Genomic DNA, 27,670 nt, shown 5'->3' with positions numbered 1-27,670 from the left:
CAGCCACACCTGATGCTGCCTGATCCATGTCCTGCACAACCTGAGCCATACTCTGCACCACCTGACCCATGCTCTACACCACCTGAGCCTTCTGAGTCATTCCCGGTTTCTGTCTTAGCGAGTTACTGCACCCTCTCTTCCCAGTATAGCAGCATTCCCCGGTGCTGAGGATTTGCTGCTGTTTCTGCTGACAGGATTAAAGAGAAGTGCAGGTCTTCTTTGCAGTGGCTTGCTTGGTGTATCAGAAGTCCAGAGTTGTAACCATTGTTGTAACATCACTGCCTCAATGAAATATACAACACTGTGGTTCTTTCGTTACTGATAAACTTACTCTTCTTACTTAGCGAACTTCAATAACATCAATCTACTGATTGATGCCAAAACATAATTAAGTGTACTTGCACCCAGACTAATGATTAGTATACTTGTTTGTTATTTTTGAACAATTAAAAGCACAATTTTAGGTGTATTAAGTGTATGTACACATACACATGCCTGACACAGTGATGAATGAAATTAAAGTGTTAATAATATATATAAATAAAACATTATATATTATAAATATAGAATATATATTTATAGAATATATATTCTTCATGGCTATGATATGTAGTAATCTTACAGCAAATTTTACTGTGTTACAAATACACAAGTAATATACCATAAATATATTCTTATTGTAGCAGTAGCATTCTGAAGTACTTTTTTTTTGAATACCTATATGGTACACAAGAAAAGTACAAAAGTATATAGGAATACTTCTGACCGAACCCAATTATTAAAAAAGTAGGGGGGTCACACACACACACTAATAAAAAAACACTGCCTTATCGGGAAAATGAACAAGAAACATCGCTGACACTCGAGTGCGCGTACACACTGATTTAATGCTGTAAAGTAAAAATAAAACAAATTACCCGGCACTTTACTTTTAAAACGAATCACGACAGAGCAGTGTTTCCATTAGCATGGGAGGACGGGAGATGCCTGGTGTACAATGACTCGTGCGCACACACCAATAGACTCAGTGTAACCTGAGAGAGAGAAAATGGATCTTTAACCTCTCTAACGAGACTTGCTGTTTTACGCATGCTTACACACGTTATAATAAACAGAGCACACATGCTGTACACACACACACACACAAACATAAAAATAAAAGAGGCTTTGCACGCACACACTGGTCACAGTGTTATAGTAAATAGTACACACGCACACCGATGTTGATTATACCAGTGAGAGACGCACAAGACTGAGCAGGGGAGACGATTACCCACAATTCCGCAGCGTGCGAGAGAAAAAAACATTGTCTCAGTTGTGATCACGTGATGCTCGGCAACAAAAAAATAAGCGCATGCGTGATAAATGATAAACGAAGACTTGCTCGTTTTTGTTAAAAATTTTTGCTTGTCTTGCGGAACACTCGCAAACCATGTTATTTGTTATAAATGTACCAAAACATATAAAAAAATTACAGATATAATTTATGTGCGGTATATTATTTTGTGTAAATAATATATTATTGATGACCCCTGAAAAACTGACATCTATTAAGGAAGATTCACACTCATGAAACAGCTGTTTGACATGTAACTATCCTGTGCATTATAACACTTAGTCAGGAGGAAGCAGCATTCAAAGATTTACAGCAAAGTACAGAAAAATTAAACAACACGATCTTTGTGGACAATGAAGCAAATGTTTGTGTACTAGAGCAAAAAAACAAAAAATGTGGAAAGGTTTTTTTATTATTATTTATTAATGTCAAAATGTAAGACCTAAATATTTTAGATCCAGTACAAATGAATTGAAATATTTTAAGCCTATTTTGTTTGTCTTTATTTTGTTGATTTGATTTTTATGAGCTGTAAAACAAAATCCACCATTATTATCATGTCATATCATGGTCAGCAAACCAGTTACTGGTATTTTTGGCACTATGGGCAGCTAACTCGTGCTTGAAAATTAAAAATGGCATCTCCGTAAAGCTTGCCAGTAGATGGAAACATGTGATGCTGAGCAGATCTGAACTTCCAGCCTTCTAACACACTATGACTGCAAATCGATTCCTTCTATATGTTAATAACCAAATGAGGATGGGTGCATAATTATCAACATATTTATAAACTTTATCAACTTCTTAACTTATAAACAAACCAAAAAAAATATTATGTGAAATAAATCTAAAATATATGAATGTTTTATAGTTAATTACAAAAAAGTATCTAAATTACAAAAAAAAAAAAAAAAAAAAAAAACTTTTCCACAATAATCTAATTTTTGAGATCCTCTGTAGTTTTTCTTATCAAACCAACAATTCATGGACATAAGTTGTGGAATATAACCTAATTTTGTTCAAACAATTAACTCTTTACCAATGAGTTGCCACCATTAATAATGAAGACCTGTCCATGTCTACAGATGGAGATTTGGAGAGTTGAGTGTGTATGTCCACTGTTAGCAACACTGTTCCTTGGAGTAGTTATCCTTGGCACTGGAGTAAGTACTTTATTCTATGCTCTACAGTTCTCCACTGTTATCTTTGAAAACCTATTTTATGTGCACAGCATTCAAATGCTTAAAGTTTTTTTTTTCTCCAGGCATTGTTCTGCATTAGAACATTGGTGCCAGGGAACTCCACTGGCTTCCATGATGACCGTCGCCAATCCATGAGCAGACAGCCGTCCTTTACTTACTCAGAATGGACTGATGCCAAGCAAGAAGATTTTTATGAGCTGGATGCAGTTCCTGAGACCCCTGTCTTTGATTGCTTCATGGATATAAAGACAGATGGTGACCCCACTACCCTCAAGGTCAAACCAGTGGGCTTGCAGGAAAGGTGATAAAATTTTAAACACATTTTACCTAAACATTTACACTCTACATTATTTCCTGTTGTTAGTACTAATGCATTGCCTTGACAAACTATAGTCACACACACACACACACACACACACACACACACACACACACACACACACACACACACAAATATTTAATTGGAGCATTTTTAGCTTTGATTTTGGTGTGAATTCTCTGTGGCATGGTTTTGACCATATTTTTGATGACGAAGGTTGTGCAATTAAAAAAAAAAATTAAAAATAGAATTTTGGCTTCCAGAAAATATGAATATTAAAAAAGATAAAATGTTTATTGTGCTGTACAGCTTTTCAAAATGTTTTTCTTTTTGTGATATTAATCCAGCATATCCCTTTGCATTACAGTGCTGCATTTCCCCCATATCTATAAAAAATTCTAGTAATTTCCTTTTTAAGTTTTAGAATGAAGGTCAGGAAAAGTGGATTTTTTAGTTCAAAAAATGCATAATGTTTCCAAAGTTTAATGAGTAATGCTGTTTAAAAATCAGATAATCTAACATAATAATTATGTTTATGATTTTTGCCATAATTGATCATCTCTGCTGGTAATTGAAAAGTCAAAGCATACCATAAGGCGTTCTTCACCTCAACTCAGAGCCTTTATTGGGATTAAGGTCAGGAGTGTTATGTGGCTAATTCATTTGAGTCAATGATGCCTTATGCTCCCACAATATTGTCATCTGGGAATATGCCTGTGCCATCAAAGAAGAAATACATCCATTAATGGGATAATCAGGTCATTCAGTACATTCAGTTCATCAGCCGACTTCATTTTATTGCCACGTAACATACACTTGAACATACTGAAAATGTATTTATTACTGTAGTAATTAGTCCATCATTGGATCGTAAATATTTTATATTAGTTACATTAACATCACATAACACATTAACATTAATTATCAATTACACACCAGTAAATTGATAACGACATCATGGGCACTTAGGCCCACATAAACGTAATAATTGAAAGTGACAAGAAAAAAAAAAAAAAAAAAAAAAATTATATATATATATATATATATATATATATATATAAATCTGAGAGTAATTAGCAAATTCTCTATAGAGAAGGTGAAGATACATCACTACATGTCATCCAGATCTTTAGACCCAACCCTGCGATTAAAGCCAGACAGCCCCAGGAATTGGCCTACCCCTTTTTAATTCTTTGTGTTGGCTGTGAGCTCTACATTTCAAGACAGCTCTAAGATTGCAGATGCCAGTCATTGCTGTAAGTTATGATATCAAAATCGGCAGCATATGCATTATCCATGCAGATGACTCTGTCTGTGAGTTGTTGGGATGTGGCAGGGTCACCAAACAAATCAAACAGAATAGGGAGGAACTGGTGTGAACTGAACAGAATGGGAAAATGTTTTTTTTTTCTTCTTAGGACATGGGAGTCATGGGGCGCATACCACTACACTGGAAGGAATCCTCATGTGGTTATCTATGAAGTTAGAAACAATTCAGAAAACACTTTGGAAATTTAGCAATCTTTCGTTCTTTGTAATGATTGGTCTCCACACACGGTCCCAGCTCTTTCCTCTCGGAAACTACCATTACCTACTGAGATATATCCACTATTTTAAGAAACTAAATTGGTGAATCTGTCTGCTTGCCTAACCTCACAGTCAGCTTCCCTGACTGCTGCTCATCATTAATAATTAATTAAAGTGTCCTTGACACTTTAATAAATTTATTTCATTGATTAATTAAGTCTTTAACCACTTTGAACTATATTACTAATATGAGCACTTTTTGTCTACGTTTTTTGCCCCAGTGTGTGGATTTTTTCTTTTAGTTCTTGAACGTATTGAATTGCGTAGAAATGCTGCTTCTATATATTGCACCTGTCCACTATAACTCGTACAAAGCAATTCCCACATGAAGTTTACTCTAACTAAAAAAAGTAGGGTCCATGCCAATTTATTCTCGATCAGAGGAAGAGAGTGCAACGTCATTTTGGGGTGGCTTGCAGATTTACCAGCTGACACTTGAGACATGACATGCACAACTGCTGTATATTTCCTAAATGTCTGGATCATCTGATCAGAGTGGTCTTAGTTTAGTAGCAAATAAAATCTCAGATAAACAACATAATACAGTATATGCAATTTTTTTTATTTAACAAAAATGAAGTAAAAAAGAAAAAACATGTGGGCAATACTAAGTAATGACGGAACAATACCTGAAGTTATCTTTATCTATATTGGCTTTTTTTTATATATCTATATATATGACTTTATTAGACTTTTAGGACAGATAGCACTGTTAGAGGCACAGGCTGCACTTGCTGCCAGTCAACCAGTTTTATTTGGTGTGCTTGACCTGCTACAGGGAAAACCCTCTGAGAGAGGAAGCCCAAGGACAAATAAGTTGAACTCCTCTCTCCCTTGGAGATTGCCTGACATGAAGCTGATGTCAATGTGCCTGGTAACATGGCGACAGCATTTGGATTTGTGCGTTTGCTGGCTTTTACCACTGAGTAGCGCTATATAACTATAGACTGAGACCTTAGGCCTTAGTTCATTTTCTCCAGGATTAATGAGTAATTGTAATTAAATTAATTCATAATTACAGTACTAACATTACAGTACAAATTTATCATTTAAATTAAATTAAATATTTTTATGATCGAATTTAAGCAACATAAACGTTAACACAGTGAGCCTTTAGATTTTATTATGTGTAATTAGAAAAACTATGTGTGTAGGGATAACAATAGCCCACATTTATGAAAAGCATTTTTATTTAGACTATAAAAAATAATCCTGCATTCATTTTTGGGTGTGCAAGCTGCCACAGTTCTTATACGGCTCTTTATCGGAGTAAATCATTCAGCAACAAGCCCGTAACTTGCGTGTTTATTAGCCCCACCCCCATGAACACAGCGTATTCAGAGAAAAGCGCGCCCGCAAGAGGTTGCGCTCAGACTACTGAGCTCCTGCGGATTCTAAAATTGACTTTGTTACCGTTTTTTAATTGCTGGAATGGAAGAGATAGAAAATTTCCTCATCATAACATGCTTTGTATTGTAATTCCTCCTCGCTCTGGAACACTTTGTGTGCGATTGAGCGCTAATTAGACTATGTAGGAAGTTAAAGAGGCGGAGATAAACAACAATAGCTTGCGTTTAGAAAAGCATTTTTATTTAGAATATAAAAAATAATCCTACATCTATTTTAGGCGTCACAATGATGAAAAATCTCTGTGTATACTCGCCTCACAGACATGAGAAAATATATACTTAGAAAGCGAAATGTCTGCTTTTAAACTTTTTACAAATTTTAGATTATGTAATTTGTATGAAAAAGTAAATTATATGTGCATCCACTGCCGCGGAGAGAATACAGGATTACCTCCATCACTACAAAGCAAAGAAATCAAAGAATTATTAAAATGGTCAGAGTCAGTCTCTTTGCTGTTTTAAACATTTACTTTGTTATTGTTGGTAATGATGGTTTTATTTTTACTGAATTATATAGTGTACTTATTTTTCCCCATCTGGTTTCTGAATGTTGCAATTTATTTTTTGACTACAAAATTGACTACATGTTAAAAGTTGTTGTGTTTTTCTTGTTATTTGTGTGTATAAGGGCTGTTAAACACCACACAAATGTATTTTCTGCCCTGCAGTAAAAACAAACATACAATTTATATACCCAATGTAATGCTGTTATTCGGATATTGTGTAATTGCAGGAGAGGTTCAAATGTGTCTCTGACTTTGGATATGTGCACACCTGGCACCACAGAACCATATGGAATGCTACTGTCTCCTCGAGACCAGAGTACACAAGAGTACTTGGAGAATGCATCCAACCCTCTGACACCAGCACAACTACATATGCGTGCTCTGGATGATGCTGTTCTACAAGCTGAGTTCTATGTGAGATTAATTAAAGAAGTATATTTATACCTACCTAAAGACATAGTGTATGTACATTATAAAATTCAGAGGTAATAATGATAAAATAAATCAACTTGGGTGTACTCTGTAAAAAGAGTGAAAGGTTCAAAGGTCATCTAAACCCATACCATAAAAATGGAGATGTAAATGCATTTTTTTTTTACAAAAAAGGCACGTTTGATTGATGACAACAGAAATTACATTTCTACTTATTGCATTATTTTGATGAATTGTCATGTTGCACAGGTAGTTAGTATAGCAATTAGATCATAAGCTTTTTTATGATACTTATGATTATGTAGTCACTATAAATCAATGCATAAGAGTGTCTCAGGTGGTTCCCTTTTTTAAAAATTACTGTAAGAGATTTTTGTCTTCCACTGTTAATGCCAGTTATACTTTAGCACTTAAACATAAGCAGTAACTTAAATTATAATAGTATAAAAAAAGACTCAGTAGTCGGTTAATCTGAATGAAATAAGCTGGAGTTTATGGCAGCAACAAAGTCCAAGTAAGCCAACCCAATGCCAGTTCAAGAACAGGCAAAGAACAGACTCGAGAGAAATTCAATCCTTCTGTTTGCCAAATTTGGTGCACTTGTTACGGTTACTTTTTTTGCCAAATTGGTAACCTTGTTTTTACTTACTTCTGTTTATCAATTTTGGTCACTTGTTCCAGTTTTTTTTTCCCTTTTTTTTTGTTCGCCTTTACATGTTAGCCTAATACCTATAACTCATTCATTTCTTGAGTCTGTCCCTTTACACCCTTTACGTTTTAGCATGGCTTCTCTCTTTAAGTCCCTTGTTTGTTGTTTGCATATTTCAGGCTGGTTCAGGCTGACCTCTCTTCCTATTTATGAAAGTGTTATGTTTACTATGATCTTATGCAAGAAAGCACTATGCTTCTCTGGGCACTCTATGTCTTACAATGCATCAGTTAATTTAACAGTTTATTCAACAGTTTTTAAAGTTTTAATAGCAAACCTTAGTTTAGAGGTGTACTGTTTATGGTTATATTTAGTACTTGATTAAGGTGAGTGAAAATATTGGGTATATATGAGATTACTACTTGGTTAATGTGAATATATGTGATTAAATATGTTTTACCTAAAAACATGCTTACTTTACTGTGGTAAACCACAATTATACCTGTTCAGGTATGGTATGATAGCGATCACTGATTTAGTAGAAAAGGAAACTGACCAAAATCATTTTGGATGGCAAACACAATGTATTTTAAGTATGGATATACAGTGAAACCTTGTATTGCGAGTTACTTGGTCTGCACGTGTTTTGGAAGATAAGCAAAAATTTTTGATGAACTTTATCTCGGTAAACGAGCAAGATTTTGAAATACGAGCACTGTTGTGGGTAATCAGCTCCTATGCTCGGTCTCAGTGTGCGTGCATCACTTGTATAGTCAATACCCGTGCGCACATAAACTGTTTACTATAAACAGTATGTGTGTGTGTGTGTGTGTGTGTGTGTGTGTGTGTGCGCGTTTGTGCGAGTGAGAGTCTCTGTCGGTAAACTGGTGTGTGCGCTAAAACTAAAATACAGTAAGTACACTCACCTAAAGGATTATTAGGAACACCATACTAATAGGGTGTTTGACCCCCTTTCGCCTTCAGAACTGCCTTAATTCTACGTGGCATTGATTCAACAAGGTGCTAAAAGCATTCTTTAGAAATGTTGGCCCATATTGATAGGATAGCATCTTGCAGTTGATAGAGATTTTTGGGATGCACATTCAGGGCACGAAGCTCCCGTTCCACTACATACCAAAGATGCTCTATTAATTCAATTCAATTCAATTCAATTCAATTTTATTTGTATAGCGCTTTTAGCAATTTTCATTGCCGCAAAGCAGCTTTACACAGTCAAAAGAATTATTTAAGTTTGTATGAAATGTGAATTTGTATGAATCAAAATGGTCAGTTTGTCCCTGGTGAGCAAGCCGAGGGCGACAGTGGCAAGGAAAAACTCCCTGAGATGGTAATAGGAAGAAACCTTGAGAGGAACCAGACTCAACAGGGAACCCATCCTCATTTGGGTGAAACAGAACGCAGTAAATGATCTGCTTGGTTAGGTGTATCCCGGGAGCCAGAGCACCGGACATAGCAGGTAATCTTACCTATTAGGTTGAGATCTGGTGACTGTGGGGGCCATTTTAGTACAGTGAACTCATTGTCATGTTCAAGAAACCAATTTGATATGATTCGAGCTTTGTGACATGGTGCATTATCCTGCTGGGAGTAGCCATGGTGGTCATAAAGGGATGGACATGGTCAGAAACAATGCTCAGGTAACCCGTGGCATTTAAACGATGCCCAATTGGCACTAAGGGGCCTAAAGTGTGCCAAGAAAACATTCCCCACACCATTACACCGCCAGCAGCAGCCTGCACAGTGGTAACAAGGCATGATGTATCTATGTTCTCATTCTGTTTACCCCAAATTCTGACGCTACTATTTGAATGTCTCAACATAAATCGAGACTCATCAGACCAGGCAACATTTTTCCAGTCTTCAACTTTCCAATTTTGGTGAGCTCGTGCAAATTGTAGCTTCTTTTTCCTATTTGTAGTGGAGATGAGTGGTACCCGGTGGGGTCTTCTGCTGTTGTAGCCCATCCGCTTTAAGGTTGTGCGTGTTGTGGCTTCACAAATGCTTTGCTGCATACCTCGGTTGTAACAAGTGGTTATTTCATTGAAAGTTGCTCTTCTATTAGCTTGAATCAGTCAGCACATTTTCCTCTGACCTCTAGCATCAACAAGGCATTTTTGCCCACAGAACTGCCACATACTGGATGTATTTCCCTTTTCACACCATTCTTTGTAAACCCCAGAAATGGTTGTGCGTGAAAATCCCAGTAACTGAGCAGATTGTGAAATACTCAGACCGGCCCGTCTGGCACCAACAACCATGCCACGCTCAAAATTGCTTAAATCACCTTTCTTTCCCATTCTGACATTCAGTTTGGAGTTCAGGAGATTGTCTTTACCACGACCACACCCCTAAATGCATTGAAGTAACTGCCATGTGATTGGTTGATTAGATAATCGCATTAATGAGAAATTGAACAGGTGTTCCAAAAATCCTTTAGGTCAGTGTATGCTCTATAATTCATAATTGATTTTCTGTAGAAGCTTGTTAGTGTCTCATATTATTTGGGGGCATTTTGGCACACTCTTAATTACAACATTGTTTCAGTTTTATAATGTTTGAGACCTTTATTTTTGCATAAGTCTCAAGATTCACAAAAAGATGCCATTCCAATACATACTTTTTTGTTATTCTTTAGAAGAACCAAGCAATTCAAACTTTATTTATTTTATAAATCCTAAAGGACATTGCTCCAGAACTTGTAATTTGTGAATTGGCTTCAGTGAAAGCCATACTTATTCATTCTTTGTTTAATTCTTTTGTCATGAGCGTAAATATTTAATGCATTTGTAGAGGCCTGTAGGTCAGATTACCTAGCTAACTAATGTGCCAAAATGCATTGATGAATTTACACTTAAAGGACAATTTTTCCAATTGCAAATCTCATTAAGACATCTTTCTTGTGACTCTGTCCAAAACAGGAAGCACCTATGAACTTTGTGGACCCAAAGGAATATAACATTCCAGGTGTAGTGAGGAAAAATCGCTACAAAACTATCCTGCCAAGTGAGTAGTTTAAAGGTTTTAAGTAGATTGCTTTCATTTAAAATGATAATATATGAGTTTGGCGTTCAAGAAGCCTTCTATAGATTAATTTAAGTAATGGACCATGCATTTTAAACATGGGCCTTCAGTGAACTTAACAAGAGTGAGCTCTAAAAAAAACTTGGAGAGCATGGCAAACAATGTTTTGAAAGTCTGCACACTTGCAGATGAAACAAGCTTAAATTATAAGGGGAGTTAAGGAGACACAACCCTGATCTGAGTAGACCACTTTCTCTGTGATAAAGCATAAATCCTACTGATACATTTAATTAGTGCTTTTATTATGTATGGTTGGTATTAGTATAACTCTTATGTTACAACTTTTTTCTGGGATTATGGCTATAAGAGGGGAGATTTGATATTGGCCTATAATTGGACAACTGACAGGTGTCAAGGTCAGGCTTGATCAAGAGTTTAATGCCTGCTAGTTTAAAAGATTTTCAATCATGTTTAGCTGAAGAACCTAAATGATTGTCTCCTAAAGTGAAATAAAACATTTAAATTGCTGATCTGATATAGTTATATTATCACCTACATGATTATTTATTAAATTATTTGGCTTAAAATTGAAAGTCTGAACTTGTGCCTGATATTTTCAGATCTGTCACTAAAAAAAAACATTTAGTCCTCAGTGCTACATGTTATTGGTGTGCATAAGTCTGTGGTGGTCTTATTTCTGGTAAATTCTGATATACGGTAGTATTAAATAGAAATCTAAGATTGTTTTGATCTCCTATAAGAATGGAGGAATACATACAGTAGATCTGGCATGACTAAGAGCCTTTCTATAACTTGGGATGCTTTAATTTCAAGCTGTTTGAAAAACTACTAATTTCTTTTGATGCAAAAACTTACGTTTGAGGTTTTTAAATGGTGTTTTTGAAGGTAAAGATTATAAGTAAAGATTTTTTAAGGGGAGCTACAATATCTAGAGTCTAAACATTCAGTCACTTCAGCCAGTGATCCAATCATGGCTGATAATTCTGGGCGATTACTGATAAAGGTATGTACAGTAGCTGTGTGTTTAATGCAGTAGCATGGCATGGATTCATATTTCTATAACACACTTTGAATAAGATGAGATAATGATGTAAAGTAATTTCAGATTGTGGGTCTGGCTATATTTTCTATATATTTTTCATGCAGATCTGTAAATGTGTGGGTATACATGTACAACACCTGGCGAAAAAAAGGGCATTTTTCTTCATAAAATCTTAAAATAATGATCTAAGGATTGGTTATTGTCTTTGTTCAAATTGTGTTGCATTAATACTATTTTTCATGGGATGCTTAGTGTATTTGGATTTTGAGGATAGTTTCCCACAGGTTTAAGTCTGCATTAATGTACTTAGAGGGTTTCAGGTCTAAAGGTGACCTTCATCTCCCTCTTTTGACCAGTTCTAGTTACCGCAGACCTTGATGCACGCTATCTGCCATCATGTCAGTAGTATAAACATGCCTATACAGGGCGTGTCATTGTAAGAGGGCATCTGCGTTCCCATGTTGTGCCACAGACTCGTGAACCACAAAAAAGAAGTCCTGGAATGAGAGGAACCAATGAGTTACAGATGGTACTCAACCCGAATAGCAGTTTTACTGCCATGTCTCCCGTGGTGACAGCATTAGGGGCGTGTGTTTGCTGGCTTTACCGCTAAGTGGCGCTATAACTACGGACTAAGTTAATTCTCTCAGCCGCCTGTTGAGAGTTGCCAGTTGTAGCAGATAAATTCAAGTAAACATTGTAATTAAATTCATTCATAATCACAATACCAAAATTTAAGTCCAAATTTAGAAATTAAATAAAATTAAATGAAGCAAATTTAAGCAAAGTGAACTTTATTGCAGTGAGCGTTTTTTTTTTTTTTTCAGGTGTAGCACTTGCATAGCCATAAAACAAACTCCGGGTATGCATCAGAAAAAGTAGGTGTGCCACATTTATTGTCAGATTAATGTGCACAAACTATATAATAAAATTATGTAAGCTACATAAGCTTTATGAGACTCTACTTTTATTTAAATGCACTTACAATGACGACAAAACGTTATTTGCTATCCTGTATTGATTTTGGTGAACTTGAGCACGTCAGGAAATGAACTGAAACTCCATGTATGTTTTCCTCACAGACATAAAAAATATATGCTTATAGTAAGTGAAATGTCTGCTTTTACATAAACTAATGAGAAACTAATTTTAGAATATGTAATTCGAATGAAACCTGAATATGCGTCCACTGTTGCAGAGATGACAAGATAACATGATTACCTTCATCACTACAGCTGAAACAAAAGAAGTCACTACTGTACCAATGAATTTTTAAAATGGTCAGAGTCAGTCTCCTTCTAGTCTAGTCTACTTCTATCTAGTCTACTTCTGCCAGAGTGCTCTGGAAAACTTTGTGTGCGTTTAAGCGCTGATTGATTTTGCGTTTGGTCAGCTTTGCGAGAGTTGCCACCCTTTGTGATCCGAGTGTGTTATGATTGAGGTGGGGCTGCTGGCGCCGGTGCGAAGTGCGCAGCTTTGTTTTAGTCACAGGAAGTGGCGGCTTTTGTAGGGCGGAAGGGAAGTGTGGGATCAGTGGTAGTATGGTGGTGTATAAATACTCGCTAAATAGACGCTGCCTTTTGCAAAACGAGAGTAAAATAAATGTCAATAATAGTACCGCAGAAATGCAAAAGTCACTTTACCCCAAATAAAAGGTCTGAGTGTTATGATTTAGTTGTTTTGCTATGGGCACACACCCAAGCCTTTCATTACCTCTGTTCTACGTTCAAAACTAGTTTGAAAATGTAATTTTCTTTGACATACAGTGGTGTGAAAAACTATTTGCCCCCTTCCTGATTTCTTATTCTTTTGCATGTTTGTCACACTTAAATGTTTCTGATCATCAAACATATTTAACTGTTAGTCAAAGATAACCCAAGTAAACACAAAATGCAGTTTTTAAATGATGGTTTTTATTATTTAGGGAGAAAAAAAATCCAAACCTACATGGCCCTGTGTGAAAAAGTGATTGCCCCCCTTGTTAAAAAATAACTTAACTGTGGTTTATCACACCTGAGTTCAATTTCTGTAGTCACCCCCAGGCCTGATTACTGCCACACCTGTTTCAATCAAGAAAACACTTAAATAGGAGCTACCTGACACAGAGAAGTAGACCAAAAGCACCTCAAAAGCTAGACATCATGCCAAGATCCAAAGAAATTCAGAAACAAATGAGAACAAAAGTAATTGAGATCTATCAGTCTGGTAAAGGTTGTAAAGCCATTTCTAAAGCTTTGGGACTCCAGCCAACCACAGTGAGAGCCATTATCCACAAATGGCAAAAACATGGAACAGTGGTAAACCCTCCCAATAGTGGCCGGCCGACCAAAATTACCCCAAGAGCGCAGAGACAACTCATCCGAGAAGCCACAATAGACCCCAGGACAACATCTAAAGAACTGCAGGCCTCACTTGCTTCAATTAAGGTCAGTGTTCACGACTCCACCAAAAGAAAGAGACTGGGCAAAAACGGCCTGCATGGCAGATTTCCAAGGCGCAAACCACTTTTAAGCAAAAAGAACATCAAAGCTCGTCTCAATTTTGCTAAAAAACATCTCAATGATTGCCAAGACTTTTGGGAAAATACCTTGTGGACCGACGAGACAAAAGTTGAACTTTTTGGAAGGTGCGTGTCCCGTTACATCTGCCGTAAAAGTAACACAGCATTTCAGAAAAAGAACATCATACCAACAGTAAAATATGGGGTGGTAGTGTGATGGTCTGGGGTTGTTTTGCTGCTTCAGGACCTGGAAGGCTTGCTGTGATGATGGAATTGGATGGAATTATGAATTCTACTGTCTACCAAAAAATCCTGAAGGAGAATGTCCGACCATCTGTTCGTCAACTCAAGCTGAAGCGATCTTGGGTGCTCCAGCAGGACAATGACCCAAAACACACCAGCAAATCCACCTCTAATGGCTGAAGAAAAGCAAAATGAAGACTTTGGAGTGGCCTAGTCAAAGTCCTGACCTGAATCCTATTGAGATGTTGTGGCATGACCTTAAAAAGGCGGTTCATGCTAGAAAACCCTCAAATAAAGCTGAATTACAACAATTCTGCAAAGATGAGTGGGCCAAAATTCCTCCAGAGCACTGTAAAAGACTTGTTGCAAGTTATCGCAAACGCTTGATTGCAGTTATTGCTGCTAAGGGTGGCCCAACCAGTTATTAGGTTCAGGGGGCAATTACTTTTTCACACAGGGCCATGTAGGTTTGGATTTTTTTTCTCCCTAAACAATAAAAACCATCATTTAAAAACTGCATTTTGTGTTTACTTGTGTTATCTTTAAATAATAGTTAAATGTGTTTGATGATCAGAAACATTTTGTGTGACAAACATGCAAAAGAATAAGAAATCAGGAAGGGGGCAAATAGTTTTTCACACCACTGCAAGTTTAAAAGTTGCAAATGAATTTAACATATTTACATCAGCCACATAATGAAAGCCTATTTTGTGCTCTATGTAAATAAGTGAAATTTGTTGAAGATTTGAAATTTACAAAAATTTAAGAAGAGGCCTGAATACTGCAGGTCTTCAGAAAGGCCTCAAGTCCTAGATGGTAAAAAGTAATCCTCATCCCAGGAGCTGACTTGAGTTAATGGTGATGGATGAATTATTTGCATTTGAATGTTGTCTGCCATTGTAAAGCACACACGGAAATACTAAAACAACAACAACAACTGAGAACGAATAGTGAATGAAGAGGCCCTGATTATACTGCATAAATATAAAAAAAATATATATAATATGAAACATTTACACAAATGTAAGACATTTTTTTAGTTATTCTATTTTTCTATTCAGAAAGTCTATATTTTCAGTTATTTCTATATGTTTGGTGTCTTTAATTGTAACTTTTTAAAATAATAACAATAAACAGATACACACTATAGGGTATATAACAGTTCATTCTTATACACATAAAATTGTCAGCTAGTGAACTTGATTGTCTGTTTAAACAACATTTAACCATTGTTTTAGCGCAGTATTGTACAGCAAATGCCAATAGCTCTAGTTTTGATTTTTTTATTACCATCAGAAATTACCATCAGTGTAGTATTTCTTCGATACAACATATTGTTATGACTTCTTCATGACTTAAGCTCAACTTGCAATTAAAAACTGTTTTTGCAAAATGTCCCTTTGCGCCACCTGGCGGTCATTTCATGAATGACTTTAAAATACAACTGTTTTATTTTGCCCGCTGCTCACAGACCGGCAGTAATAGGCATTCTGGTTGACTACTTACTGTTTTCAGCAGTTGGTGTTTTAGCTCTTGCTAACCATTGTAAAGGAGCATGATCAATGAGCAGTATAAAGTGCTGCCACCCTTCTAGAAATATCTCAGCTCCTCTACTGCTCACTTAATGGCAAGAGCCTCCCCCTCTATCTTTGCATAATAACTCTTAGCAGCACATGTGGTGTAGCTGTCTGTGATGGAGGGAAGATAGACCCCGATGATCTTCTCGGCTGTCCTCACTGTCAGTTACCGAGTACAGAGTTGTGTGGTCCAAGATGGCATAATTCCCAAACATGACAGTAATACAGCTAATCAGGATGCTGTCAATAATCCCTCTATAAAAAGTGGTACAAATGGTGGAGTAGGTGGAGTAGTGCCACCTGTGGTCGTTGGCACAGTCATATGGGTGGTGTAGAAGTAAAGAGATGACACGTGACTTGCTGAACCCCTGGCAGAGATTGTGCTACTCAGTTGGAACCTTAGATAACCTGGGGATTCCCCCTTGAGAGATGGGTAAGATCTTTCTTGTGGTGAAAGTAATGAGGAAATGCAGGTAGAATTGCAGTATGCTCATCCTTGCCCTGTTAGTGTAAGGGTTTTGTGTAGTCTTAACTATGTGAGACCTAGAACTATTGGTGCATGAGTGCTTTTTAATAATGAAAGTAATGGTTTCAGTGTGGTTACCAAACAACTGCAGTGACTGGAGCAGTGCGGTGAGTGATTAAGAAAAGCTTGCTGCCATCAAAGACCTGTACACTCAACAGTTGAATCAATGGTGTGGATTGTTGCCAGATCAATGAGTCACTGAAGGTTGGATGGGAACTCTCGGGCTGCTAATTTATCCTTCACTGGGTTAAAGAGGGCAGCACAGTGGTGTAGTGGTTAGCACTGTCACCTTGCACCTTAAGAGTCTGGGTTCGATTCATGTTTTTATGGACCTCCATTTATGCACAGCGTCATTGTCATGATGCAGCATATTTGTGCTTCCTATGTCTGATGTAAGAAAATTACAACACATTGTAAAAAAATGCATGCAGAAATTCTTGTATTATTAGACATGTTTAATTACATGCATATGGTAACTTTCTATTTATTAGCTACACTTTATTGATAACCTTTAACTTTCATGTTTCAGACACGCACAGCAGGGTTTGCCTTCAAGGAACAAAGGATGATGACTTTCTTAGCACATACATCAATGCTAACTACTTGAAGGTAAGTGTTGTTTAGTTCTTTATATTTTAGCTTGGAGTATGCTTTTCTTTATGTACAATTGTCTAAAAAGTGACTCTTTTGTATTATATATACTAATTGTACTAATTTTCATATAAGAATGAACATACAATAACAATGCTATATAGCAATAAATGTACCAAAATATATAAAAATGCCACCATAATATTCAATAAATGTTGTTAAACAAGTAAAGGCTATAGCTGCTTTCAGGCCAGGTCAGGCACATTTTATTGCAAAAGTAATTAGATAGATTAACTTTTTAACTCTTATTGTGCTGTAGAATTCTGTAACACTATAAACTAGGGCAGTACAGTGGCACAGCAAGTAGCATTGGCACCTTACAGCTTTGGGTTCAATCCTGACCTTATTGTTGGATGGATTTCTGTTGCATGCTTCTGTGGATGTCCATTTGTTCTTCTGTGGATGTCCATTTAGATCAGGGCTGTGGAGAGACGTTAGAGGGTCAGATACATGTTTAAAGTGGGCATATGAACAAGCCGCAGAAGGCAGAGTGGCATTATGGTTAGCACTGTGGCCTTGCACCCCGAGGGCCGAGGGTTCCAATCCTGCCTCGGGTCTGTGTGCATGAAGTTTTCATGTTTTCCCTGTGCTTGGTGGTACTCTGGATTCCTCCTATAGCCCAAAACACATGCAGAGTGGATTTGCACCATAGGGTGTACACTGGTATACGTACCTGCTGTACCCTGGCCTTGTGGCCAAGACATTGTAAAGACTGTTTAAGCATAGTTAATATATTAATTATAGTCTGATCAAAAACATATTTGTGGAACACGCTACCTTACAATCCAAGCCACAGGATGAACCCTAGTTTTTTTTAGACATATATAGTGCACTAAATTAAGTGTAAGGATCAATATTATTTACTTGTATAGTGCAGAAAAGAGAATGTTGACATACACTTGGGATTCATCCTGAGCTCTGGTATGAATTGTTCTGGTATCACCGTTACCATAGGAACACTTGTAAAGATGGATGATGTTAACAAGCCTTTCCTCTGCATATTATAGGGAAACATGTATGCATAGTCATAATATTGTAATTGTAATCATATTAATTATAATAATATTGATAAAAAAATTCTCAGCTACAACTCCCAAATCAACTAGAATTCCATAATTTTGTGTTTTATAAGATGCTGTTAAATTAAATTCTATTTTAATAGAACCTGTATCCTTTTTTTGGAGTGTGCTTAAAGCATATGAAAAAAAAATGCTTTGCAAACTTTTAGAAGTTTCTTCTATTTACCCTATTGCCATGTCAGAATTTCTGTTACTTTTGTCCTCAGAGCAAAAGAAAGTTGTTCATGTGAAAACTTTAATGACTTTAATGTTGCAGCATCTGCCATGTTTTTCTCTGCTCTTGAATTAGATTTGTTTTAATTATGCACACTTATACAGTATACACTTACACTTGTATGGAAAATGAAACCATAAATACATGTTTACATTTTCCAAGTAGCATTTTAAAAAGCATTTAAAACAGGATAAAAGCATTTTAATTAACTTTCTAAGTATTTTTGTTTAATAAGACAATTCTTGTTTATGCCAAACAACTTTACACCTTAGTGTTCCCTTCCAAAGGCTACACTCAAGGCTGCGTAAAAAAACGCTATGGGAACATCTTGTCATGTTGCCGGTTGTGAAGCATGTGTGTATCAAACACGCCAAATTTTATAACCTCCGTCGGGTGACGTCATCTGATGAGATGCACCTGCAGGTTATAAATAGGAGTGAGCCGGAAACATTCCTCAGATTCTAGTCTTCACCGACATTGTGTGCGTGCGCGTGTCAGCATAAAATACATTTGAAACACATTTAAAAGTTTATAGATAGATGTCCCCCTCCTTGTGAAAATTTCCTTTCGGAGGGCGATTCACATATTCTCTGCTTTGAATGTTTGGGTGAGTGCCACGCTCTCATAGGACTTAGAGGAGAGTGTGAGCACTGTGATGATCTTCCGATGAAGGTGCTTCGCGCGCGCCTTGCGTTCTTTAAGGAACCACGAGCTGCGCTGCACTCTTGGGGATCACAAGTTGATCTGGCCGAGGCACGAGAGACGGAGCCCCTCCTTTCTCTCGCCCTCTCCCCCGATCACGAAGTCTCTCCTTCCACTTCAAAAGCGCACTTCTGGTGCGGTGCTTCTCGTGAGTGTACGGAAGAGATTCGTTCTCCTGCTTCTGTAGAAATGGTAGTAGCTAACTCCTCTAAAGATGATAGAGAGTATGAGGAGTTGCCTGAAGTTATCACATGTGCAGTCGAACGACTGCACATTGATTGGCCACAGGAGCAAGCTCACCCAAAACAATCAAAACTAGATGACAGATTTCTGTCGGGTGGCCAGGAGAGGGCGCCACAACGCCGCTCTCTCCCCTTTTTTGATGACCTCCATAACGAATAATTTCGTTCTTGGAATAACATTTCTCAGCCCGTCTTTTTGTACCATCGACTTCATTCTATTCGAACATTGTTGATGCAAAAGCACAAGGTTATATGGTGATGCCCCAGATAGAAGAACATCATCCTCATTAAAGAAGCCAACCCGTCCCTCCAAGCAATGTAGAACTTCTTCTACTCTGGTAGGGAAGGCATTCCAAGCAGCAGGTCAAGCCGGCGCTTCCTTGCACACCATGGCGGTTTTGCAGGCGTACCAGGCTGATCTGCTGAATGATTTGAGCACGAGCGGCACTGTGAATTAGTAAGCATTCACAGAATTATGTTGGGCTACTGATTTGTCCCTACGCGCGACTAAACAAACAGCCCGTTCTATGGCCTCCTTGGTGTCCGCTGAAAGACACCTATGGCTAAATCTGACAGGCATCAAGGATAAGGATCAAACATTCCTCCTTGATGCCCCTGTCTTACCCTCCAGCCTATTTGGCGACGCTGTTAATTCTGTCGCCACCAGGTTTCAAGAGGCTAGGCTGTATGAACAGGCTTTTGGGAAATTTCTCCCACTCCGTGCTCAAGAGTCGAGGCCGTCGGCCACCCAGCCTCGACCAGATCTGATTCTCGCCAGGTGAGAGGCGCAGAAGGAGAGCGTTAGTAGCCGGGCACCCCCCCGTAAGGACTGGGGTACGGCTCACCGCCCTTTACAGGCCGCCTCTAAAAGATGAGATCGCCGCGCCGCCTTCTTTTCAAAGAAGAAGTCCTGAAGGCTTACGCACCCAGGGCCGTAAGAGTGACCCGGGGAGGGGCATGTAACGTTCTTTTCCATAAGAGCATGCCCTCCCAGGCACCCCCAGGGGATCGGTGTTTAGTTTCGGACAACACCTGTCTCTAATGACGAGTTAGTCCTTCAGTCATATCCTGCTATATTCCAGGATGCCGAACCACTAACACCCCGCCCCCGTCATCCCCCCTATCACCCCCCGCGCAGCCAAGTACTAAAACTCGTACCCCTTTCGGAGAAGCTGGCAGCGTGAAAGCTACTTCCAGGCATATCTCCCTGGGTGTTAAGGACTGTAGATAAAGGCTACAGGATTCAATTTCCACATCGCCCTCCGCGTTTCAACGGCGTGGTCTCCACTTCCATAAAACCGCAAAGTGCGCATCTGCTGACAGAAGTTGCTGGGGAATGGGGCCATGGAATATGTTCCCCTACCAGACATAGAGTCATGCTACTACAGTTGGTATTTCTTGGTTCTAAGAGGAACGGGGGGCTGCGTCCAATTTTTTGATTTCGCGGGGTGTACCGCTATCTAAAATAAATAAATACAGCTTAAAAATGTTGACTGTCAAAGTGACTGCTCTCAAATTCTACCAAGCGATTGATTTGTGACAGTCGCAGATGCTAAAGACGCTTCCCTCACGGGCTGGGGTGCGGTCTTAGATGACTGATGCCGCACATCAATTTCCTCGAAACGAGGGCTCTATTTCTGGCCCCAAAGCACTTCCTCCAGCAGTTGAGAGGCTACCATGTCCTAGTGCAGGTGGACAACACTATGACAGTCTCATATATTAATCGCCAGGGCGGACTATGCTCACGCCGCTAGCGCACCAGGTTCCTCTCCCTCAGGGCGATTTACATCCCAGGGCATATGAATGTGGGAGCAGTTGTACTGTCCAGTCAATCTCTGACACACAAGGGATGGAAACCCCACCACGAAGTAGTCAGTCAATCTGGAGAGATTTCATGTAGCAGAGGTGAACCTCTTTGCCTCATAAGATCAGCAAATGTCCTCTTTGCTACTCTCTGACTCTTCCAGCCCCCCTGGGTCTGGCAGCCTTGGCCCGTACGTGGCCCAGGTTACGCCTTTATGCCTTTTTCCTGATAGCACTGCTCCCGGAAGTCTTGGCGCTCAGGTGCGGGGGACGATATTTCATCCCCAGCCCAAGCTTTGGAACCTTCACGTTTGGTCCCTGAATGGGACCAATTAAGTCAAGCTGATCTGCCCTAGAAGAGTTCATGCCCTCAAAAGAAATGTATTGAAAAGTTGGTGCATGACGAAGCAGATAGACCCAGTCCACTGCCGAATTGTTTCAGTGCTGGAGCTTCTGCAGGAAAAGTTGTCCTCGGGCTTGTGCCCTAGTACTCTCAAGACGTACATAACTGCATCCTCACTGAACTATCTTCCGAAAGTTCCATTCTCAACATGCACCCTATTGTTTTTAAAGCCTTCTGTCCTCTGCCTTTACAGCTTTGGAGCAGGAGAGACTTCACATGCTCTTCATACACTCAACAAAAGTATAAACGCAATACCTTTGTTTCTGCTCCGATTTTTCATGAGATGGACTTAAAGATCTAAAATTTATTCCAGATTCACAATATTACCATTTCTCTCAAACATTGTTCACAAATCAGTCTAAATGTGTGATAGTGAGCACTTCTGCTTTGCTGAGATAATCCATCCCATTTCACAGGTGTGCCACATCAAGATGCTGATCTGACATCATGAGTAGTGCACAGGTGTACCTTATACTGCCCACAATAAAAGGCCACCCTGGAATGTGCAGTTTTTTGCTTTATTGGGGGTCTGGGGACTCAGAACCGGTCAGTATCTGGTGTGACCACCATTTGCCTCATGCAGTGCAACACATCTTCTTTGCATAGAGTTTATCAGATTGTCAATTGTGGCCTGTGGAATGTTGGTCCACTCCTCTTTAATGGCTGTGCGAAGTTGTTGGATATAAGTGGGAACTGGTACACGCTGTCGTATACTGCTGGCCATGCAAGAACTGGGACATTGTCAGCTTTCAAGAACTGTGTACAGATCCTTGCAACATGGGCCCATGCATTATCTTGCTGAAACATGAGGTGATGTTCATGGATGTATGGCACAACAATGGGCCTCAGGATCTCATCACAGTGAGATACCGCACCACGTAACAGTCCAGCTACACTCTGCTCATGATTCTAAATTAGTAGCACCTGTTTGAGGTCGTTAGCAGTCATAAAGACACCTGTGCACCCCACAATCAAATCATCTCTGTGCATTCAAAATGCCATCAATAAAATGTACCTGTGTTCTTCGTCCATAACAGATGCCTGCCCATACCATAACCCCACCACCACCATGGGCCACTCGATCGACAACATTGACATCAGCAAAGCGCTCACCCACACGACGCCACACACACTGACTGCGTAAGTCAAAGCAGCCTTTACATGTTTTGGGGCCGCGCGGGGCGGCCGCCACTACACTGGGTGATAGATGCTATTGCCCTCTCTTACGAGACGCGCAGTCTCACTTCATCTCTAGGAATCAGGGCTCATTCAACCAGGGGTATCGCCTCATCTATTGCACTAGCAAGAGGTATTCCCCTGCAGCCAGTGTGTGACGTGGAGGGTTGGTCCTCTCCGCACACATTTGTTACATTTATAGTCTGGATGTTCATGCTACTTCGGGCTCATGGGTCCCCGAGTTAGCTGCCCAGGCATAGTTCTGAGACCTTCTCGGCCTTGTACGCACATGCTACACAACCTTGGGGTCCAGACACTTGCAGTGCGGTGGCGTTGGTACTCTCGTTCCCATAGCGTTTTACACAGCATTGAGTGTAGCCTTTGAAAGGGAAAGTCTCGGGTTACTTTGCTGTAACCCTGTTACAAAGCCGCACTGCCTACGTGACCGGACGTCTGTTCAGACAAATCAATCTGAAGAATGTTTCCGGCTCACTCCTATTTATAACCTGCAGGTGCGTCTCATCAGATGACGTCACCCGACCAAGGTTATGTAAGCCAAAATTTGGAGTGTTTGATACACACATGCTTCACAACCGGCAACATGACAAGATGTTCCCATAGCGTTTTCACGCAGCATCTCGTTCCCGCCTTTTCAGGGAACAAGGTTACAGCAAAGTAACCTGAGACGTTTGTCTCCTATGTCAAATTACGTGATCTCACTGCTTTCAATTGGACATAATTGGGGAATGGAACAGCATTTTTTTTCTCTCGAGATATTGATGTTGCAATTTTAAAAAGCATGATAATCTTGTGCTTTTATACAACCTATGTCAACAAAAATCAATTCAATTACTAATGTAATGTGTCACTTTTATATATATCTATTATTTTTCTTTTTACTTTATTTGTTTTTTTATGACACATTAAGGTAGTGGTCACAGGTTTATGAACTTTGTCATCCCTACATATGACAATTAGGGATAGGTATTGATAATTTTTTTTAACATTGTTTAAGTAATTGCTCTATTTTTTCCTAGGGCTATGGTGGGCAAGAGAAGGTGTATATTGCCACTCAGGGTCCAACTGTAAACACTGTGGGAGATTTCTGGAGAATGGTGTGGCAGGAACACTGCCCAATCATTGTTATGATCACCAATATTGAGGAGAAAAATGAGGTCAGCTAGATACACACACATATATATATATATATATATATATATATATATATATATATATATATATATATATTCAGGAACAATGGAAAAAAAGCAGAGGCCTATGTATATACAGTGAGGTCAATAAGTATTTGTTTGAACACCCTGTGATTTTGCAAGTTCTCTTACTTAGAAATCATGGAGGGGTCTACAATTTTTAGCATAGATGCGTTTCCACCGTGAGAGACAGAATCTAAACAGAAAAATCCGGAAATTACATTGTTGAATTTTTTAACAATTTATTTGTGAATTACTGTGTCAAATAAGTATTTGATTACTTGCTTATTAGCCAGATGTATAGTCCATGTAACGATGTGGGTCTCACGAGGGGCAGAGCCGTGCAAAAATGCTTTGCACTGTTTGGAACATCCTAAACAGGCAACACCGCAATCAGCCTGGATAGACCGCACCTGACGGCATGTCTATTTAAGGGTCCTGATACCTCCGCACTTTGTGCGATCATTTAGGTAGCACCGGTAAGGTATTAGGGGCAAAAACAAAGAAAGAGAAAGACAAGCGGCCAAAGAAACAGACCGAGGCAAAGCCCCAGCCTCTGCCTCCTTAAGGCACCGGCAAAAGAGAGAGAGAGAGTGAGAGAAAGAGAGCGTCACGCAGCCGTGTTGCGTGCGCCCTCAGGTGAAGTATAAAGTGTACAGTGGTGTGAAAAACTATTTGCCCCCTTTCTGATTTCTTATTCTTTTGCATGTTTGTCACACAAAATGTTTCTGATCATCAAACACATTTAACTATTAGTCAAAGATAACACAAGTAAACACAAAATGCAGTTTTTAAATGATGGTTTTTATTATTTAGGGAGAAAAAAAATCCAAACCTACATGGCCCTGTGTGAAAAAGTAATTGCCCCCTGAACCTAATAACTGGTTGGGCCACCCTTAGCAGCAATAACTGCAATCAAGCGTTTGCGATAACTTGCAATGAGTCTTTTACAGCGCTCTGGAGGAATTTTGGCCCACTAATCTTTGCAGAATTGTTGTAATTCAGCTTTATTTGAGGGTTTTCTAGCATGAACCGCCTTTCTAAGGTCATGCCACAACATCTCAATAGGATTCAGGTCAGGACTTTGACTATAGGCCACTCCAAAGTCTTCATTTTGTTTTTCTTCAGCCATTCAGAGGTGGATTTGCTGGTGTGTTTTGGGTCATTGTCCTGCTGCAGCACCCAAGATCGCTTCAGCTTGAGTTGACGAACAGATGGCCGGACATTCTCCTTCAGGATTTTTTGGTAGACAGTAGAATTCATAATTCCATCCAATTCCATCATCACAGCAAGCCTTCCAGGTCCTGAAGCAGCAAAACAACCCCGGACCATCACACTACCACCACCATATTTTACTGTTGGTATGATGTTCTTTTTCTGAAATGCTGTGTTACTTTTACGCCAGATGTAACGGGACACGCACCTTCCAAAAAGTTCAACTTTTGTCTCGTCGGTCTACAAGGTATTTTCCCAAAAGTCTTGGCAATCATTGAGATGTTTTTTTAGCAAAATTGAGACGAGCCTTAATGTTCTTTTTGCTTAAAAGTGGTTTGCACCTTGGAAATCTGCCATGCAGGCTGTTCTCTCCCAGTCTCTTTCTTATGGTGGAGTCGTGAACACTGACCTTAATTGAGGCAAGTGAGGCCTGCAGTTCTTTAGATGTTGTCCTGGAGTCTTTTGTGGCCTCTCGGATGAGTTGTCTCTGCGCTCTTGGGGTAATTTTGGTCGGCCGGCCACTCCTGGGAAGGTTCACCACTGTTCCATGTTTTTGCCATTTGTGGATAATGGCTCTCACTGTGGTTGGCTGGAGTCCCAAAGCTTTAGAAATGGCTTTACAACCTTTACCAGACTGATAGATCTCAATTACTTTTGTTCTCATTTGTTCCTGAATTTCCTTGGATCTTGGCATGATGTCTAGCTTTTAAGGTGCTTTTGGTCTACTTCTCTGTGTCAGGTAGCTCCTATTTAAGTGATTTCTTGATTGAAACAGGTGTGGCAGTAATCAGGCCTGGGGGTGACTACAGAAATTGAACTCAGGTGTGATAAACCACAGTTAAGTTATTTTTTAATAAGGGAGGCAATCACTTTTTCACACAGGGCCCTAGTAGGTTTGGATTTTTTTTCTCCCTAAATAATAAATAATAAATCCCTAAATAATAAAAACCATTATTTAAAAACTGCATTTTTTTCTCCCTAAATAATAAAAACCATTATTTAAAAACTGCATTTTGTGTTTACTTGGGTTATCTTTGACTAATAGTTAAATGTGTTTAATGATCAGAAACATTTGTGACAAACATGCAAAAGAATAAGAAATCAGGAAGGGGGCAAATAGTTTTTCACACCACTGTACATAAAACACAACCCTTCTCTTTCCCATAAATCCTCGGTAAGGGCAAACGCCCCGAGAGGATATAGTTTTTGTTTTGTTTTCCAAAGCCCCGTCTGTTCTTACTTAGATGGCGGAGTTCTTTTTATTTTGTGTTATTAGTTTTCATTTGTTTCCTTTTGAGTTTTCTTAATTAATAATCCCACGCCATCTCCAAACGGGAAGGTCTTCCCGTGCGTATCACAAGCACTTTTACAGCCTCCTATTTCGTTGTTCCCCTCTAAAGTCCTGCATCAGGGCTCTTATAACTATTAAAACATCTTGTGGTGCGGCTCTCCATACCGCACCACGTAACAGTCCAGCTACACTCTGCTCATGATTCTAAATTAGTAGCACCTGTTTGAGGTCGTTAGCAGTCATAAAGACACCTGTGCACCCCACAATCAAAGCCAAAATCTAAGTAGCAACATGGGCAAAACCAAAGAGCTGTCAAAAGACACAAGAGACAAAATTGTAGACCTTAACAAAGCTGGAAAATGCTACGGGGGAATTGCCAAGCAGCTTGGTGAAAAAAGAACAACTGTTGGAGCAATTGTCAGAAAATGGATGGAGGCTAATGATGACTGTCAATGTACTTCAGACTGGGGCCCCACAGAAGATCTCTCCTTGTGGGGTATCAATGATGCTAAGAATGGTGAAGAATCAGCCCAGAACTAAACGGGAGGAGCTGGTCAATGCCGTGAAGAGAGCTGCGACCATCATTTCCAAGGCTACTATCAGTAATACACGTCATGGTTTAAAATCTTGCATCTCACAGAAGGTTCCCCTGATTAAGTCAGCCCATGTCCAGGCCCGTCTGAAGTTTGCCAGGGACCATCTGGATGATCCTGAGAAGTCATGGGAGAAAGTCCCGTAGTCAGATGAGACCAAAGTAGAATATTGACTAGGAAGCATGGGGCTGGAAGCATCATGCACTGGGGGTGTTTTTCTGCACAGGGGACAGGACGACAGCACTGTATTAAGGAGAGGATGAACGGGGCCATGTGTTGTGACATATTGGGCAAAAACCTCCTTCCCTCAGTCAGAGCATTAACACTAGGACTACCAGAGAGAGGCCATTTGGCCCTATCCCCCTAGCTCTACCAGAGAGGGGCCATTTGGCCCGGTTGTTTTTACCTAATATCCTTAATCACGTGTGAACAGTTGCCTTTGTTCTGTAAATGTGGCAATTACTTACTTAATTACTTACTTAAATGAATGGGAGTCAGTGATTAAGTTGTTAGTGTAAAACCAAGGGGCCATTTGGCCTACCTTTGGTAGGGCTGGAGGGGTCAGAAAAACCTGGTAGCTCGTGGCTGGGTCTTCCAACAAGACAATGACCCGAACCACACAGCCAGGAAAACCAAGGAGTGGCTCCGTAAGAAGCATATCAAGGTTCTGGAGTGGTCTAGCCAGTCTCCAGACATAAA

At 39.4% G+C, this 27,670-nt stretch overlaps 1 protein-coding gene across 2 annotated transcripts in view; it reads left to right on the top strand.

The window, feature by feature from the left end:
• The window catches only part of ptpn5 (protein tyrosine phosphatase non-receptor type 5), a 90,253-nt gene that overhangs the window by 42,320 nt on the left and 20,263 nt on the right, over window positions 1–27,670 (top strand). For both annotated transcript variants that reach the window (XM_053491348.1, XM_053491349.1), the window contains exons 4-9: window positions 2,422–2,499; window positions 2,601–2,839; window positions 6,587–6,773; window positions 10,380–10,464; window positions 16,921–17,000; window positions 23,699–23,836. In XM_053491348.1, the coding sequence (XP_053347323.1) occupies window positions 2,422–2,499; window positions 2,601–2,839; window positions 6,587–6,773; window positions 10,380–10,464; window positions 16,921–17,000; window positions 23,699–23,836 (807 nt within the window). The remainder of the gene's footprint in view (window positions 1–2,421; window positions 2,500–2,600; window positions 2,840–6,586; window positions 6,774–10,379; window positions 10,465–16,920; window positions 17,001–23,698; window positions 23,837–27,670) is intronic.

The sequence above is a fragment of the Clarias gariepinus genome, chromosome 3 (assembly GCF_024256425.1).
Source record: "Clarias gariepinus isolate MV-2021 ecotype Netherlands chromosome 3, CGAR_prim_01v2, whole genome shotgun sequence".
Taxonomy (NCBI): domain Eukaryota; kingdom Metazoa; phylum Chordata; class Actinopteri; order Siluriformes; family Clariidae; genus Clarias; species Clarias gariepinus.
This window is presented reverse-complemented; position numbering and strand designations above follow the sequence as displayed.